Here is a 19719-nt window from a genome sequence, read left to right on the forward strand (position 1 = left end):
AATATACTAATATTTTATTTTAAATATTAAATCTTAATTTAAAAATTTAATAAAATAATTATGACATACATATTACTAAAATTTTTATCTCTCAGTCTCACATCACACCAGCCACTGAACTCCCTCCCTGCGAGAGATGCAAACCCAGATCCAGGCGGCCATAGCTCGGTCGCGGCTGAGGAAGCAGCATTTCCACCGTCGAGTCTCTCCGTCTCGAGCATTGCCGCGCCGTCCTCTTCTCCAGCCCCCCCTTCGTGGTACCATTTTCTGCTTTTACATGCATTTTTTTTTGTCCCTGTAAGCTTTGACAATAGTTCTTGGGACAGTGTTGAGCTGAAATTTGTTCCTTCGGGCAATTATTAATTTATATATTTTTTTGCCCCTTGTTTAATTTAATTTCACTGTCTATAGAAGCTAAAAGCAGAAAATTTTGTTCCAATTTAAAAGTTCAACAATGTTATGAATGACTATGTTATTGTTGATGGATGAAATTGTTATGTATGCCACGCATGTTGGATTGTTATAAATTTATGTTTTCTTTCTTGAGGTGCAATATTAAAATACTTTGTTTGCATGTGTTTTTAAATTTATGTTTTCAATCTAATGGTTCTCACTTCAACAGATTCAGTAACGATATATTATATATATTATATACTTTGTTTGCAGTGAGCTTGTTCAATTTTAATCATGCTTGCTTGGCCCTACATATATATCAAGGGGTATTTGCTGTCTTGTTTTTAGTTGAAGACTTTAAGTCACACATATTTACTAATAAGTTGGGGAGGGAGAATTTGATAATGAGAATGAATGGGGGCTTCAGACAGAGGGGGAGAGAGAGGGAGAGGGAGAGGAACGGCAACTCCATTATTCATTCATGTAGAACTTTCGGTGACACACAAACTTCAGAAGACAGCAACCTCATGTTCAAAATCAGAAACAATCTTTTATGTACACTCAATATATGTTGCGACTGTCTGAATGATAATGAACTAATTGTGTGTAATAATGGTGATGCTTGGGTAAATAAAAAAATTGTGATGCATAAAAATGGGTAATAAGAAAGGAGAGATAAATTGGGTTCTTTTGCTCAAAAAGATTTTGCCCTTCTAGTGAATGAATCACTTCTTTTTATAGATAAAAAGTTTACATCAATGATGCATGTAACAGAGTAGATTTTCAAAACAGATTGGTTAAATATCAAACACACTTGTTTGTTGGTTTGAATTTACATTTATTACTTTTTTGAACTAACAGGTACTTTAATTAGGTGTTAAAGTTTCCATCTATGACCAGAATGTAGTAAGACCTTGGGGAGCTTCGCCGCAGAAAACACAAAATTTGGTATTGGGCTTAGGTTCATCGTCCATCATCCATCATCCATCATCTCTCCCTTCACTCTACTTAGTCACTGATCCACACCATCTTCGCCGGCGACGGGTCTTCCTGCTTACTTCCCCGTTGACCCTCTCTTTCTCTTTATCCATTTATTTCCCATTGCCATTTTGTGCCAAAATGACGTCGTACCCCCTTATCATACATTTTTTTCTTTTTTCTGTCTCGTAACTCATAACGATTCTCGTCAAGCTACAACCTTTAACACTCAAAACGCCTCCGTTTCAAAAACCATCGATACCCACTATGTCCCATTTCCGGAAACTCCAGTTAACATACTTCATCTCCAAAATTTCCCACACTTGCCTTAAACCCTCGCTAAGCCCTAGATTCCACAGCGCCAAATCTGCTCCCCAATCCGCACTAAAAAACTGTGATTTCAAGTTCCCCTCGAAGGTCAGAAAGGAAGCACAAGTCGCATTGCTCGAGTACCTTCATTCCACAAGGAGCTTGCAGTTCCTTGATGCAGACAACATGTGCAAAAACTCGCCCTTTTTCCTCAACGATATTCTGAGCAAGGTTCTTCAGAAGAAGAAGATCGACACTGCTGCCAGCGACGTCAAGAAATCAATCTCGCGTTACCTCCGTTACCACCCAATTAACGAGTTCGAACCATTCTTCGAGAGTACAGGTTTGAAGCCTTTTGAATACTTGCACCTTCTTCCAAGGGACATGATGTTCATCAACGATGACACTGTGTTGATGGAGAATTATCATACTCTGTGTAACTATGGTGTTCCCAGGAACAAAATGGGAAAGATCTTCAAGGATGCACCTCAAGTTTTTCGATATGAAAGTGGGGTACTGGTGTCCAAGTTTCAGAGTTATGAAGAGCTTGGTGTGGCTTCTTCAACTTTGGTAAAGGTGATTTCTTTGAGCCCTAGGATTTTGGTTGGGGATGTTGACCTTTATCTTGTGAAGGTTTTGGAGAAATTGAATCGTCTTGTTGGTGAAGAAAAGGGTAGTACTTGGATTGAGGAGCAGTTGTTGGCTGAGAGTAGTTGTAATTTTGGGGTTATGCATGAGCTCTTGTGCTTGCTTGAGAAGGTTTACAGTGACAAAAAGTTGTTGGGTGAGATGATTGGCCAGCACCCTTTTGTTTGTTTTGAGGATTCTGGAGTTTGGGCATTGTCCCTCATTGTGTTCTTGGTGAAATTAGGGTTGTCCTTGGACCAAATAGCTATAATTTTTGTCAAGTTTCCGCAAATTGGGGTGTCGATGTTTCTGTCGAATTTGCGCAAATGTTTTACATTCCTGTCTGATATCGATATGCATGCTGCGGAGATTGGGAATATTTTCCAGTCTCATTCCTTGCTGATGGGTTCATTCACTATTAAGAAATCTAGTAGTTTGCTCAGTAGCTTGAATGTTGGCAAGAAAAGGGTCTGTAAGTTAGTGCAGGATAATCCGGAAGGGATGCAGAATTGGGCTGTGGGGAGGAAAATTCAGCCTTACCCTGAGGATAAGGAAATGAGGGCTCTGAAAACAGAGTTCTTGAAAACAAAGTTCTTGTTGAGCCTTGGATACGAAGAGAACTCGGAGGGAATAAAACAGGCTTTTAAGCTGTTTAGAGGTAAGGGAGATGAGCTTCAGGAGAGATATGATTTTATTGTTAATGCTGGCTTGGACGCTAAGGATGTTCGCGAAATGATTAAGGCTTCACCTCAGATTCTTAATCAGACCACAGATATGATCAACACGAAAATTGAGTATCTTGTGAATGAAGGATATCCTATATCAAGTTTAGTCGATTTCCCATCTTTTCTTTCCTATACACTTTGTAGAGTTAAGCTTAGGTTATCAATGTATAATTGGCTCAGAGACCATAGAGTTGTTCACCCCAGGCTTGCTTTGAGCACCATAGTTGCATGCTCAGAGGAATTATTCTTACGGTTGTATGTAAATCGGCATCCATCTGGCCTTCAAGTTTGGCAGGATTTGAAGTCCGAAATTTATCCTGAGAATAATAACATGATATGATCCCTTCTGGCAAAGCATGATCATGGTTTAATCTGGAAATATGTTTCTCGTTCAGATAATTGTGTAGTGCGTTTACAAAACTGTTAAGGATGCTTGACCTGTAAGTTGTCATCTGATTCCAAATACTTGACTCTAAGTTGACTTGATCAGTTGATCAGTATACTCATGAATAGCTAATTGAATATTTGGTGTGTTGATAGGCACCACCATAGATGATTACCGATTGCAGATATTTCCGACACAACTTGTAGATGGAAGAAGGTTGGCTAGATTGGTTTTGTTGTTGAAGCCATCCTCACCATGTGGCTTGTATATAAGCTTTCCTTCTGAACCCAGCTACACTGCAGGCCAGTCTTCGACGGTTAAAGTTTCTAACTGAATATGTTTCTTGAGAATGAAGCAGACAGGGTGAGGGTGAGAGACTGTACTGTCTGAAGAATTGAAGCAAGACAAGCACGTGTATTGGGTTGAAGGTAATTGATAATGTTGGCATGACTATTGGTGAGTTTGGAAAACTCTAAATGAGTTTGGAAAACTCTAAATTAATATGATGATGATCAAACATTATTAAAATAATTAATTACAAAATTATTAATTTAAATTTTGATGCACATTAGTTGATTAATAATTTTGTGTTGTGCAGATTTTGTTTTGGGCCAAAAAATGACAAGTCCAATGTGAAGTTAAAATTCAGCCTTGGTACAAAAAATGTTTTAATCATTATGGCTGCATTGTTATTATAGTTGGGCCAGAAAAATCTTTAAGCAAGTCCAATTAAACCTTTGGTGAAAAACCAACTAGCTTGGTCCGAATTGAAAAGAAAGAAGGAAAAGGGGTAGTGCTTGATTAGTTTCGGTTATCCTTACTCACTTTTGATGGAATTCAAATTTTATGAACTAGCTTTAATTGCCTTGATAACATGAAAGATAAAAATGCAAGTGATTTGATGGCATTTAATTTCTACACGTTACTAGGCAGGGGGAGTGTAAACTTAACTCATTTTAATTTCTTCCTTAATTCCATTGAATGCTTTTCCTTCTTCTCTCTCTTCTCTCACTAGTTTCGGTCATGTCAAGAAGAAGAAGAGGAAGCAAGCTATCAGAAATGAGGCACTGTAGCAGTGAAGCTATGTGCAAGCAAGAGGCTATTGTGATGATGGCCTTAGCAGAAAGAAGATTTACAGTAAGGTGTGACTGAGATCTTTGCCACTAATGGTAAGATGTGGTGAAGAAGTCTCAAGCTCTCTATACCCAAAAATGGAAGGGATCCAACTTGGTCAGAGAAGAAGATTTCTGGGGTATGGCTCGTCTCTACTTTTGTTCATCTATCACAGGAGGTAGTCACTGTAGCTACGTGGGGGAGAAGCAGAAGATAGAGCAGGAGGAGCTGTCAAGCATCAAGGACTCATCAAGGGTTAGGAATCCTTCTTGGAGAGCAAGTCAAGATGGAAGACCCGGATTGATGAAACTTGGTGAGAAGGGAGGAGAGAGAGGTAATTGCATGTTGATTTTTGCATTTGGTTCTCTCTCTACTCTCTCTGTCCGAACCGGGTTTGTTATTGAAGAAGAAGAAGTTGGCTCGACTAGACCGTTTCAACCTTGGAGGCTTCCCCTTCTATAATAAGGGTGAACAACCAATGCTTGAAGCAAGGAGAAAAAGAGTGAAAGCACAGGGTTCTCATAGCTACCCAAACTAACAGAAGTTATTCTCCTTCAATGTGTTTCATATTGTATTTTTCTGTTTAGTTTTGTCTGTCTTGAGTCTCATGGAAAAAGACAAACAGTAAGGTTTGTATGAAAAAGCCATAGAGCGAAAAAAGACAGAGTATACAAAATTAAAAAGAAAAAATCATAGATGTCCTAGAGGTCCTTTGTACATCTGTGTTGTGTTTCATGATTCTATGGGAATTCCCTTACAAATTGGATTAGCACTTAGCAGTTGAAAGTTTGGTAGGTAACCAAGTCAAGTTCAGGATTGATGATAGATTCTGGACTTGTCCTGGATAGGAAGGGTAGTTCTTAGGGAAAATTGGTGTCTGTAATCTGTTTGATTATAGTGAAATTCCATCATTGTTGTGATGGAGATTGGATGTAGGTTGCATTGCACTTAGCAGTTTGAACCAAGATACTTCTGGATGTGATTCTCTCTTTCTATTTTACTCAAATTCTGATTCTGTTCGTATGAGACAAAATTGAAAATTATCTCCTCGTTGGTTAAGAGAAAAAGAAAAAGTCTCTTGACTAGTGACGAGACAAAAAGAAGAAATATTTCCTTAAGCATTTTAAAAGGGCAGCAAGAGTTATTCAGTGAAAAGGGGCTAAGATTCAACCTCCCATTCTCTTAGTCACTGATAACCATCAAATGGTATCAAAGCTTGGTCTCAAAGAGATCAAGCTTTGCAGCTTGGAGAAAAGATCCTGATGGCAGAAAACAGTGGCTCAAACTTGGTGGCCTACACTCTGATAAAAGGGCAGTCAAGCAACAGACCTACTATCTTCAATGGAGAAAACTACACGTATTGGAAGGAAAGAATGAAGATTTTTGTCCAATCAGTAGATTACAGACTTTGGAAAATAATCCTAGAAGGTCCTCAATTTTCAACCACCACAGGGGCTGATGGTGTGGTCTCTCTCAAGGGTGAAGCCAGCTGGACCGAAGCAGACAGAAAGAAGGTGGAACTCAACGCCAAAGCTATCAACTTGCTCAACGGTGCAATCAGCTTCGAGGAATACCGACGGGTATCAAGATGCACAACAGCAAAGAAAATCTGGGACAAATTACAAGTCACTCATGAAGGTACAACCCTAGTGAAGAAGACCAGAATAGACATGCTAAACAGAGAGTATGAAATATTCACAATAAAGGAAGGGAAATCAATTGATGATCTGTTCGAAAGGTTCAACATCATCATCAATGGCTTGGATGCTATGGAGATCACGTATCCTGAATCTATGCTTGTGAGGAGAATTTTGAGAAGTCTCACAAAAGAGTGAGAAACTAAGGCTATAGTGATATCTGAGAGTAGTGGTCTTAATTCCATGACTTATGATGATCTGAGAGGAAATTTACTTGCATTTGAAAATACATATTTGAAAAATGATACTAAAAGAAAAGAAATAGTTCTCAAATCTGTTACTGACCCTCTATATGATGAATCCAGTGATTATTCTTCTGAAAATAAATTTGTTTTGTTTGCAAAAAGAATTTAAGAAAATGGTGAAGCTCAACGAAAGGAACAAAGAAAGCGGTTCAAGGAAACCAAGGAAAGATTCTAGCAAAGTGATATGCTACAACTGCAAGGAGGCTGGACACTTCAAATCTGATTGCCCTAAACTAAAGAAGGAGGAGAAGCCGAAAAAGAGAAAGAGGAAGGAACTCATGGCTTCTTGGGAAGACTTGGAGAACGATTCTGATGAAGATGAAGAATCAAAAATCAAGTCTCAAACCTGCCTTATGGCTGATCATGTTGAGCAAGTAGTATTTCATAACCCTGATACTAAAGATCTTCATCTCATGACCGATCACCTGTCTGAAAAAATTAGATGCTTCTTGCTTGAAAACCAAAATCTTGAGTCTCAAATTGAAATTCTTAAAGTTGAAAATGGTCTTCCAAAAGAAAAATTCAGAGATGCAGAAATCGCTGTTGATCTTGTTGAGGAAAACAAGCGATTGAAAGCAGAAATAAAATGGTGTGAAAAACAACATTCTGTGGTTGCATATCTTAACTATTTTGAAGAAAATGAGAAGCTGCTCAAAGAGGTAAAAAGGCTTAAAGAGGATTTAGCCACATTTGCTCAAAGTTTAGAAAATTTAAATCAACTATTGGCTAGTCAAAAATCTCTTTATGACAAAGCTGGGTTGGGATTTCATAAAATAGCGAAACCTATTGAAAAATCTTCTTTTACAAACATGGCATCATCTTTAAATGATGAAAGGTTTCAAAACCCAATAAACTTTATAAAAACAGCTACTCACAGAGTTTGTAGATTATGCAACCGAAATGGCCATTTTCCCATTCAATGTTTCTTTGGTGAAAAAATGATTGGAAATAAAGTTTGTAAAATTGTTTTTGATTATAATGGATTGGGACAAAGAAGATGGTTTAACGTGAAAGGATCCAAAAAGATTTGGATACCTAAGGTCACTTGAGCTTATTTTGTAGGTTTGCCTAGCATCCAAGCGAAATGACAATATGTGGTATATGGATAGTGGATGTTTTAGGAATATGACCGGAAAGGCAACCTTCTTCATTAAGCTTGATGAATATGATGGAGGGTTTGTCACTTTCGGTGATAATGGAAAAGGAAAAATAGTGGCCATCGAAAAAGTTGGTAAAAGTTTCTCTTCTTTTATAAATGATGTTCTTCTTGTTGATGTTTTGAAACATAATTTACTAAGCATTAGCCAATTATGTGATATTGGGTATGAAGTCATTTTTAGAAAATTGGATTGCTTAGTTATTTGTGAAAAATCTGGTGAAACTTTGTTTGAAGCCAAAAGATGTAACAATGTGTATGGATTGACTCTTGAGGATTTAAAAGATAAAAAAGTAACATGCTTTACCTCACTTGAATCTGAAAAATGGCTATGGCATAAGAAATTAGGTCATGCAAGCATGTACCAAATTTCTAAACTTGTTAAAAAGAACTTGGTGAGAGGAATTCCCAACATTAAATTTGATAAGCATATTACTTGTAATGCTTGTCAACTAGGCAAACAAGTAAAATTCTCTTTTAAACCTAAAGATGGAATTTCCACCAAGAGGCCATTAGAGATGTTGCATATTGATCTTTTTGGTCCAACAAGAACTCAAAGTTTAGGAGGTAAATATTATGGATTGGTGGTGGTGGATGACTACTCTAGATTCGGTTGGGTACTTTTCTTAGCTCATAAGAATAATGCTTTCCATGCTTTTTCAACTCTTTGCAAAAGAATTCAAAATGAAAAAGATTTGAAAATTGCCCACTTGAAAAGTGATCACGGAAAAAAATTTGAAAACCAAGATTTTGAAAAATTCTGTGATAATTTTGGAATTGCTCATAATTTTTCATGTCCTAGAACACCTCAACAAAATGGGGTGGTTGGGCCCAAAAAAATTATAATTTGACTAGAACTCTTTCCTCCAAGATATGATGTGACAACTTCCCAAAAAGTATTATTAAAAAAATGAGGAACTCAAAACGGGCCAGAGTCATGGAGAAGGTCAAGATGGATTGGTTGGGCCCAGGATTATCAACATCAAATTCAGTCTCCCCCTGTATCATGGCTTGATCAGCACGTCCCCAAATTTGTCTCCTCCCTACCTACGAGATAAAACCAAACAGGATCAGAAAAATCACAATTTATCAACAAAATTCAATTCTAACATTTCCAAACTGTTTCTCAAAGAGCAGAATCTATCTTCACACAAGGGTTTAGTAAAAATGTCAGCAAACTGTTCTTCGGATTTTACAAATTGAATATCAATAGTTTTCTTTTGCACAATGTCTCTAATAAAATGATATATAACTTCAATGTGCTTAGTTCTAGAGTGCAGAACAGGATTTTTTGAAATGTTTATTACATTCATATTGTCACAAAATGAGGGTATGCTATTGATTTTCAATTTATAATCCTCCAACTGAGTTTTCAACCAAATTAATTGTGAACAACACGCAGAGGCAAATATATGTTCAGCTTCGGCTGTGGATAGAGCTACATTGGCTTGTTTCTTACTTGACCACATGTTTAGTGAGCTTCCAAGGAAGCAACACATTCCGGATGTGCTCTTTCTATCCACCCGATCTCCCGTATAATCTGCATCACAAAACTCTACTGCACAAAAGTCATCAGATTTAGGATACCATAAGCCATAATCACATGTTCCCTTAATGTATCTAATGATTCTTTTGACAGCTGAAAGATGGGATTCTTTTGGATGATATTGAAATCTTGAACATACACCCACACTTTGAACAATATCCGGTCTAGAGGATGTAAGATACATGAGTGAGCCTATCATTCCTCTATACCGTGTTTCATCCACATCTTTGCCATTTTCATCTTTTTCAAGTTTAGTATTTGGATGCATTGGTGTTCCCATAACTTTGGAATTTTCTAGGCCAAATTTATTGATTAATTCTTTAGCATATTTTTCTTGGTGAATAAAAATGCCACTAGAAGTTTTTTTAATTTGGAGACCAAGAAAGAATGTTAGTTCTCCCATTAAACTCATTTCAAACTCACTAGTCATGAGTTTTTCAAACTCTTTACACAAGGAATTATTGACCAATCCAAACAATATATCATCCACATAAACTTGAACAAGAAGAATATCATCATTAAACACTTTGATAAATAAAGTAGTATCGGTGGTACCCATTTGAAAGTAATTTTCCAACAAGAAGGTGCTAAACCTTTCATACCAAGTTCTAGGAGCTTGCCTAAGCCCATAAAGAGCTTTTGAAAGTTTGAAAAGATGATTTGGAAATTCTTTATTTTCAAAACTAGGGGGTTGTGCCACAAATGCTTCTCTATCTATAAATCCATTAAGAAAATCACATTTGACATCCATTTGGAACATTTTAAACCCCTTGTGAGCAGCATAGGCAAGAAGCAACCTAATTGCTTCCATTCTTGCTATGGGGCAAAAGACTCATCAAAATCTATACCCTCATCTTGATCGTAACCTTGGGCTACTAATCTAGCCTTGTTACGAACAACACTACCATCCTCACCCAATTTATTTTTAAAAATCTACTTAGTACCCATTACCTTTTTACCATTCGAATTAGGTACAAGTGTCCAAACCTCATTCTTTTCAAATTGAACAAGCTCCTCTTCCATGGCTTTAACCTAAGAGGGGTCTTCTAGGGCTTGCTTCACATTGAGATGCTCTAATTGGGACAAGAAAGCAACATTGCTTTGATCAACTTGCTTCTTGCTTGAGGATCTAGTGGTCACGCCTTGGGAATGATCACCAATGATAAAATCATGGGGGTAACCCTTCATAAATTTTCATTCTCTTGGCCTTGGAGGTAAGGATTTGCCTTGATGAGCTTCAACATTCTGATCTGTTCCGGATTCTCTTACTGGCTCAGGAGACAAAATGGAAATGTCTCCTCCATCCTGATGAGACATTTCTGGACGGACAGAATCTTCACTTGGGACAGTCTTGGGATTTTCTTCACTAACTTTCTGGTTCACAATATCCTCACAACCTGCATCATCTTCTACCACAACACTAGGAATTGAATTAGTATCACAAAAAGAAATTTGTATGGATTCCTCTATGGTTCTATGTTCTTTGAGGTAAATTCTATAAGCTTTGCTAGTGGTGGAGTATCCCACAAACATTCCCTCATAGGATTTTGGATCAAACTTTCTAAGATTTTCTTTATTATTAAGCCCAAAATATTTGCATCAAAAAATGTGGAAGTACTTAAGATTAGGAGGGGTTCCTTTCCATAGCTCATAAGGAGTTTTCTTTAACCATTTTCAAATGATAGTCCTATTCAAAATATAACAAGCTGTATTTACAGCTTCAGCCCATAGAAATTTTGGAACCTCATTTTCACATAACATAGCCCTAGTCATTTCTTGAAGGCTTCTATTCCTTCTTTCAACCACCCCATTTTGTTGAGGTATTCTAAGACATGAAAAATTATGAGCAATTCCAAAATCATCACAGAATTTTTCAAAATCTTGGTTTTCAAATTCTTTTCCGTGATCACTTCTCAAGTGGGCAATTTTCAAATCTTTTTCATTTTGAATTCTTTTGCAAAGAGTTGAAAAAGCATGGAAAGCATCATTCTTATGAGTTAAGAAAAGTACCCAACCGAATCTAGAGTAGTCATCCACCACCACGAATCCATAATATTTACCTCCTAAACTTTGAATTCTTGTTGGACCAAAAAGATCAATATGCAACATCTCTAGTGGCCTCTTGGTGGAAATTTCATCTTTAGGTTTAAAAGAGGATTTTACTTGTTTGCCTAGTTGACAAGCATCACAAGTAATATCCTTATCAAATTTAATGTTGGGAATTCCTCTCACCAAGTTCTTTTTAACAAGTTTAGAAATTTGGTACATGCTTGCATGACCTAATTTCTTATGCCATAGTCATTTTTCAGATTCAAGTGAGGTAAAGCATGTTACTTTTTTATCTTTTAAATCCTCAAGAGTCAATCCATACACATTGTTACATCTTTTGGCTTCAAACAAAGTTTCACCAGATTTTTCACAAATAACTAAGCAATCCAATTTTCTAAAAATGACTTCATACCCAAGATCACATAATTGGCTAATGCTTAGTAAATTATGTTTCAAAACATCAACAAAAAGAACATCATTTATAAAAGAAGAGAAACTTTTACCAACTTTTCCAATGGCCACTATTTTTCCTTTTCCATTATCACCAAAAGTGACAAACCCTCCATCATATTCATCAAGCTTAATGAAGAAGGTTGCATTTCCGGTCATGTGCCTAGAACATCCACTATCCATATACCACATATTGTCCTTTCGCTTGGATGCTAGGCAAACCTGCTCAACATGATCAGCCATAAGGCAGGTTTGAAACTTGGTTTCTGATTCTTCATCTTCATCAGAATCGTTCTCCCAATGAGGAGATAATTTTCAATTTTGTCTCCTGCGAACAGAATCAGAATTTGAGTAGAATAGAAAGAGAGAATCACACCCAGAAGTATCCTGGTTCAACTGCTAAGTGCAGTGCAGCCTACATCCAGTCTCCATCACAACAATGATGGAATTTCACTATAATCAAACAGATTACAGACACCAATTCTCCCTAGGAACTACCATTTCTATCCGGGACAAGGCCAGAATCTATCCCCAATCCTGAACTTGACTTGGTCACCTACCAAGCTTTTAACTGCTAAGTGCTAACCCAACTTGAAAGGGAATTCCCACAGAATCATGAAACACAACACAGATGTACAAAGGACCTCTAGGACATCTATGGCTTTTTCTTTTTAATTTTGTATACTCTGCTTTTTTCCGCTTTATGGCTTTTTCATACAAACCTCACTGTTTGCCTTTTTTCATGAGACTCAAGACAGACAAAACTAAACAGAAAAATACAATATGAAACACATTGAAGGAGAAAAGAGTAAAAGTACAGAATTCTCATAGCTACCCAAGCTAACAAAGTGAAAGAGATTTATTGTTTATCTTGTTTTTTACTTGATTTTTTTTTTTGCAGGTATTGTTCGTGTGGTTGCTGATTGTTTACCCCAAAAATTGGGTGAAATAGTTTCAAAATTTAAGAAAAGTAGTCATATGACCTATTGTTGGTAGTTGCTAACAATTTCTTGTAATAAGTTCCAATGATTTATGGGAACTCCTAGAAGAGTTGGAGGGCCACTTTAATTTTGATTTTATATGATTCATCATTAAATTGAGATGTGAACTCATCATATTGGACCACATTGATCCAAAATCTATGCATACCACCACCTTCACCATTATCCGTTGTTATGTTTGAATGGGTCAACCTCTGGGCCTGAATTTTAGTATGATTCAATTTTGGAGTTTATTTTCAAATGTTCCATTTTTGTTATTACTAGTGGTCCAAATAATCTTGTTATTTTATTCATATTAATGACTATCTACATTTGATTAAAAAAATATTTAATCCAAGACCATAAAAAAAAATTATAAACAAGTCGTTTGAGTTTGCTGAGGAATAGATTGGTGGGGAGTTCTTTGGTTGTTGATGGCCTTAAAAGTGACTAGGGGTTGTTTGGTATCTAGTTTACTCTTTATCTTTGTATCTCCTTTTCACTGTTCCATTCTGTTGTGTTGAGCTCCCTTTAATTCAAAAAAAAAATCATAAAAAAAAAATTGTAAATGTGTTTAGCAACTTACTCGTTTATTTATACAATAATGTTGAAGAAAATGAGACATTAGTGGCTCATTATTCCTCCAACAGAATTGATTAGAATTTCAGCATTTTGTTGCTTGGCACAAAAGTCCCAAGCCTGAGTCAAATGCAATCTCTAAAGCAACCTAATTTTGCTTTTAGTGAACCAATCACGCTTCATTTCTTAACTTTTGATTCACAAGATTAAGCTTACGTGGCCACCCTCAATTGTCCTTTTACACAAAAAAATTTTCAAATTAATCAATATTTGTTGAGCAAACGGCGCACATATGAAATCCATTGAATTGTTCCTTACTCAGATGATTAAACTTTGGACTCTCAACTTGTGACTCGTTAAACCCCATCATTACAATCGGACAACTATATATTACATTATATTATTAATAATTTATTTGTTAAAATTGTATTAAGATTTTATTTACTATAGAATGATGCCAAGTTACACATGTTCTTATTATCATTGGTTCATAGGAACGGTCGGGAACTACTAATATTTATTTGGTTAACAAATTATAACATGTTCAAATATGATTGAATAGCATCGTACTGAAATTAATTTTCAATAATAAAATCTTTTTTTCTAAAAAAAATTAATAGAATTTTAGTAAATAATATTTGCATGCATAGATATTGAGATTGAATGTGATTCGAAATATATTTATATGAAAATGAAAAGTGAGGTGCAGCCAACAAACTAAAAATTCCGTCAATATATAAGTCATTGTTGATTGTTCATAATAATGTTACGAATCACATTTTCGATTGTAATCTTACTCACCAAGACATACAGCTAAAATATAAGACTCATAATCACTGAAATAAATTGACATATGTAATGGATCAAGCTTTGAGACATGGCTATTCTTCATCTATTAAATTAAAATATTTAAACTAAATTGGGTTGGTCAAATGGTTAGTTCACTAGTCCGTTTAAACAAGTGTCAAAAGATTTGAATTTTTCGCTTTATACATGTAGTAATTCATTAGCCAACAATAAACTTTTAAATAAAGTTTCGATCTGCTATGAATTAATCCTTGAACTGTCAGACTAAAAAATACCGTAAAAAAATTATTTTTCAAAATTTAAATATACCTTTAATGAAAAAGAAAAAAACAAAGTAACTCTTCAATAGATAAATTAGTTTCACTTCAATAAGTAGAATTTTTCGGGGCAAATCACATAATAAAACTAATTGGAGGACAAAATTGTATGAATTTTTTAAATCAAAACACGTTATTGTTGAGTTTTCGAACTTAATGCTCCACCAGCTCTAACAGAAATACTCCTCCTTATATCATCATTGTTGCATTATCAATCGTGGCGGGCTCTACATCATCATCATTTTGTAGGACACCTTCCACCACATCTAATTCTCCAACCGCCCTAAAAATCAGAATCATAACAGGAGTATTCATGTTAGCATCTAGTTTTGCGATCTCATCGCGGTATAGATCAGCTGCGAAAGATGGAGATGCCACCAAATCTCCGACAGATGCAATTACAGGCAGAGATGAAGACGCAACAGTAGGGTTGAACTGGAGGCTGCTGCCATTGGTACTTATTGATGATTTCGGTTTGATCCTTTTGAGCTAAAAACTACATCCACAAACTTTGCCAATAGTTCAGGGATTCTCACATTGAGAAACTGGCGACGACAGTAAAATAAAACTTGTCTTTGTCATTATCTATCACAAACAAGTTGTACTTCACCCCATCGCAAACTATAGAAATCGAAATTTTGTAATATAACTTCTCTATCCGTTTCATTCTCTGTAATCTCAATTTCTGTAGAACGGTATTTTAAAAATCAACAAGGCTCCTAGAAGTTTTAATAAAGACATTCAACAGATCTTTATTAGTAAATTTTATATCCGATTGTGTTTTTTCTCAATCGTGCCTTTGTAGTATATAAGAACTAAAAAACTCTCTTCATTAGTCATGGTGAATTTATTTCAATTAAACACTCTGATCCTATTTATATAGCACACGCTCCTTAAGTAAATTGAATTAAATCAATTCGATTTACCATGATCTGCTCCTTGTGTAAATAAAATCATATAGATTCGAATTACATATATTAACATATATTAACGTCTTTTAACATAAATCGAATTAAGTTAATTCGAATGATCCTAAACCTTAATAAATTTAATTAAATTGTTTCAACTTACATACGGTAAAGATAAATCAAAATAAACTGCTTCGATTTACATAAAATTAGTGCGTCCATATAACATTTTTTATTTTAGGAGATGTTTATAATTTTGTACTCTAATTGATTTTTTTTATGTGATTTGCCCCATGTGCTACCAGTTTTTTCTTTTTTTCTTTTTAATCACTATCTCTTTAGCACAAGTTTAGTTGAGATTAAAAAGTAGTAGGTATTTTATCTTTTTAATTAGAGATGTTAAATTTGAGTTCTAACGATAAATAAATGTTTTTTATTATGAGATCTTTATCTCCTTCAAATTACTTATATCGAATTATATCACATAGATCAAAATATCTATAGAGTAAAGTATCATTTTTGTCTCCAACGTTTGGGATAAGTTTTATTTGTGTCCCTAACATTTAAATCGTCCTATTTGTATTCTTAACGTTTATAAAAGTGATTCAATGTTATCCTACTATCAATTATACTGACAAATCAGATTATATTTTTCAATTATTCTCACTTAAATATATTCATTCTCAATTAAGTTTCATTTGGATGTGTTCGATTTTAATATTATATTTACTATTTGTGTTTAGATTCAATTATGTCCTTAAAAAAGTGAATTATGTAAATGTTGTAGGAATTAGTTTCAACATTTGATGAACTATTTTTCGGAGTATATCATCGATTCTATCCCAGACATTTGTATTCTAACTTAAAGAAGAGATTTTTAAAACTCAAACTAAAGCGCTCATGATGTGTAATTGTCGGTAGGATAACATTGAATCACTTTTACAAATGTTAGAGATACAAATAGAACGATTTAAACGTTAGGGATACAAATAGAAACCCCAAACGTTAGGGACAAAAACGATACTTTACTCGTATCTATAATAATAATAACATATTGTTTATATTAAAAAATAAAAAAGAATCAATACAAATATCATTAGCATAAGTTCATATTTAATTTATGATTTAATTATTTAATATTATACATCTATGGCCCCACAAAATAAAATAATAATAAAATGCGACCTTTATGTGGGTTATATTTTTCTATATTTTCCTTGTTACTTCAGCGTTAATTCAGTTCTGGTTTGTGTCTATGCCTTGTTGAGTTCTTCCTGCACTCTAACCTAGTTATCCCCTTTCACTCATCAAAGTCTCAATCTTTGAGCTCAAAATCTCTTCTTCCTTCATCTTCCTGATCTGGGTCTTTGCTTTCTCTATCTTAGATCAAAATTTTCTACCACTTTTTACCTTTCTGTTATGCCTCACTTCATAGCCATTCACAGAAAAGCCATACCTTTCATCTGGGTATGCTCGGTTTCTATATCTGCATAATCAGAACCTTTTTGTTGGTGTAAAATGGGTTGTTTTTGATATGCAGAGAAGTGTTACAAGATACAAGGTTAGCCTCATTTCTATTTCTATGTTTCAAACAGTGTTTTTATTTTGGCTGTGTTCTGATTCTGATTACTTTCATCATCTATTTGGTTCCGCACCATGAACTTGGAAATTGGTATAGATACTTGTTCCTTTCGTTCTACATACATTTCTTGTTGCTTGTATTTGTGTGTGTGGGTGTTTGTTTGTGTGTTTTTGTGGTTTATTGGAACTGAAATATGGTTATTTTGTTTTAGCTTTTACTCATCTATTGCCTAAAAGATGGAGTTGGATTCATTTGTTCCGTTTGGGATTATGTGATCTGTAAAATTGTGGTTTAATCTTTTGCTAAGGTGAATGGCTTGAAATTGGATTTTGATATTTTCTGAGAAAGATGTATTTGTAATTTATTTAGTAGAAGATGCAGATGATTTTATCCTTTGATTGGTTGTTTTAGAATTACTTACATAGTAGGATGCAGTTCCAGTACTTGAGAATGATGTATCTAGATTGTGTTTAAGCCTTGAGGTTTCTGCTAGTTCTTTTGATGATGTTCATTGAAAAGGCTTAGCATATGAACAATTCTTTTAGCTCACATCAGAGTTATAACTGAATTCTTGATATTCCATCAGTAAAAAAAGTGTTTTAGAAATTATAACTGAATACTAGATCTTTGTCACCATTGATTTTAATACAATAAACAAATTATTAGTGCAAGTGAAAATTACATTTGAGAGAATCTGCCAAAGAAGTGGTTTGCATGTAGGCTGTAGCATTGCTCAATATAGATATTCAGGTTTAGCTATTCTCCTGTAAAGTTCATGGTTTGTTTCAGTTCGACATCTTCCATTGTCATTCAGTTAAATGGTCTTAATTTGGGTTTTTAAGTATGTTGTTTTTTGTTTTCTGTCCACAGATTTCTTATTAGAGATACTTAGTACACTTTGTCAACATTGTCCTTTAACTATGGGTAGAGGCAGAGGGAAAGGGAAGAAGGACACTGTTATTGTTGAGCCGGAGGATCCTAGAAATGGCGAAGAGGAGAAACTTCCAGCTTTCAGAAGAAGAGGTAGACCAATAAAGCCGCTGATGGATGATGTTGAAGAAGTAGAAGCAACTGAAAATATAGAGAAAGATGAGGAGATTGTGATTGGTAACGAAAATGGTTCAACCAAGGATTTGAAAACTCAGGTTATCACAGTAAACAAAAGGAAAAGAAAGAGGTCTGTACAGACTAAAGAAAAGAAGGATCTGACGAAGGAGGAGAATGGCAACCAAGTAAAGCCGAACCCAGATGATTCTGTAAAGCCTGCTGGATTTCGGCATAACGGGAGCAGGCGCAAAAACAAGCCTCACCGCGCTGCTGAAGCTGGTGTAGACTGCAAGTGAGTAAGGTTGACATCTGGTTTTTAAGGCCGAAGAATTGCTGGAAACTTGTTATCACAAGACACAGTCCATTGGCTGTGTAAGACTTGTTGTGGTTGCTTATTGTCATTCTTTTTTTTTTTTTCTTTTTGAACAACTCTATTTGCTATTTTCAGAAAACTGGCAAAATCTTAATTTTTCGGATTCATAATGGACTATGTTTCTTGTAGTTATAGAGCTACTATCACTAAAAGGAACTATGGAATTTTGTAGATATTCTTTAATCACAAGTTGAATTTTCCTGTTTACTTGAAATTGCTTGTATGTGATGTGTTGCTTGAGTTGGCCCTGGAATCTAACTATGAATTAGAATCTTTTACACTAGGACTTGTACTCTTGATTCGTCTGGTATTTTCACATGTAATTCTTATTTATATTTCTTGACTTCTAACATAGAAAAGTTGAATAAACTTATGTGGAAATATAAATCTTCCTCTAAAGTCAAAGCGTTTGGACTTTGGAGTGCAGCTTTTAATTGGATTAACACTAATCCCATGCTCCAAAGGCGCTTAAGAGCAGGCCTCTAAATGCTTTCTCCCACAATATGTGCATAATCTGTGGTTTTGGACTCTCACCTTTTTCATGCTAATTATTATGGGTGTGCTCTATGGACTTGTACCTATTTCTTCTCACTAAGTTTGGAAGAAAGGTAGATGATAGACCCAAGAAGACGATTCATGAGGTAATCAAAATATGTAGACAGAATCACTATAGACGATCGATAAGCCAACTCTATCTAGTGGGATAAGGGTTTGATATTGTTGTAAATTTAGAAGATTTGGCCCTCTAAAGAAATTAAGATTCTATGGCAGAACTTAATTGGTTTATCCCTTTAGGTGAGCATGTCTCATCCATTTTTGTACATTTGCTTCTCTTCCATTCAAATATAATTTTTTTTTCTATACATATAACAAAAAATTCTGACTATGAAGTAAGAGGACAAGAGTTATACAGTGTACCTAATAGGTTGAGTTGTCTTCATTAAAGTAAATTTGGCAAGTCACATGATTTCATATGGTGCCATTATTAGTTGTGTTGGTAAAAATTCTGAATTCCAACTGCATTACCTTCAGGTACTGATGAAAATAAAGTTGATAATCTCACACTTCCAAGTTTCAAGTTAGAAGCTGTTGTGTTGTTGCAATCGTTATTAATGAGTAGTGTACGGGCACAGTTATTGCCCATATTTGAAGAATTAAATGCTGTATTAGGAAGTAGATGGAAATTGCAGAAAATGTTGGTTGATTAACACAATGCCACAATTCATGATCCGCAGCTACTTACTTTTGCCTGTAAGGAGCAGTGCTTGCTAAGAAATCGGATATACCCTCTGCGGTTTCTAATCACTTTTTTGAATTGGTGTACATTTTTTTGCATATGATATATGTCACATTTATCATATGTTTGTTTTAGTTTGTTTGACTAGCTTTTACATTACATACTTTTTCTTTTAAAAAAATGTTATATATAAATTGAAAATCAATCACTAAATTA

General features: G+C 35.0%; 2 protein-coding genes across 4 annotated transcripts; both read left to right on the forward strand.

The window, feature by feature from the left end:
* LOC107645425 (transcription termination factor MTEF18, mitochondrial-like) lies at positions 97–12841 on the forward strand. 3 transcript variants are annotated; one of them, XR_001621459.2, is made up of 4 exons: positions 97–257; positions 1255–3472; positions 3573–3845; positions 12575–12841. XR_001621459.2 is itself a non-coding variant. In XM_016349440.2 (2 exons), the coding sequence occupies exon 2, from the start codon at positions 1639–1641 to the stop codon at positions 3370–3372; it is 1734 nt and encodes a 577-aa protein (XP_016204926.1). In that variant the 5' UTR covers positions 97–257; positions 1268–1638; the 3' UTR covers positions 3373–3386. The 3 variants fall into 3 exon arrangements, 1 of the variants encoding a protein (XP_016204926.1); XR_002348157.1 differs by lacking the exons at positions 1255–3472; positions 3573–3845; positions 12575–12841 and adding an exon at positions 667–1247; XM_016349440.2 differs by lacking the exons at positions 3573–3845; positions 12575–12841 and having other exon boundaries at positions 1268–3386.
* Positions 16471–18451, forward strand: LOC107645426. Its single transcript, XM_016349441.2, has 2 exons — positions 16471–16825; positions 17717–18451. Exon 2 carries the CDS (start codon positions 17767–17769, stop codon positions 18187–18189), a length of 423 nt encoding a protein of 140 aa, XP_016204927.1. The 5' UTR covers positions 16471–16825; positions 17717–17766; the 3' UTR covers positions 18190–18451.

This window comes from Arachis ipaensis, chromosome B06 (genome assembly GCF_000816755.2).
Source record: "Arachis ipaensis cultivar K30076 chromosome B06, Araip1.1, whole genome shotgun sequence".
Classification (NCBI taxonomy): domain Eukaryota; kingdom Viridiplantae; phylum Streptophyta; class Magnoliopsida; order Fabales; family Fabaceae; genus Arachis; species Arachis ipaensis.

Coding starts and splice junctions, on each gene's coding strand:
- LOC107645425 (XM_016349440.2), top strand. CDS start 1,639: ATGTCCCATTTCCGGAAACTCCAGTTAACATACTTCATCTCCAAAATT.
- LOC107645426 (XM_016349441.2), top strand. CDS start 17,767: ATGGGTAGAGGCAGAGGGAAAGGGAAGAAGGACACTGTTATTGTTGAG.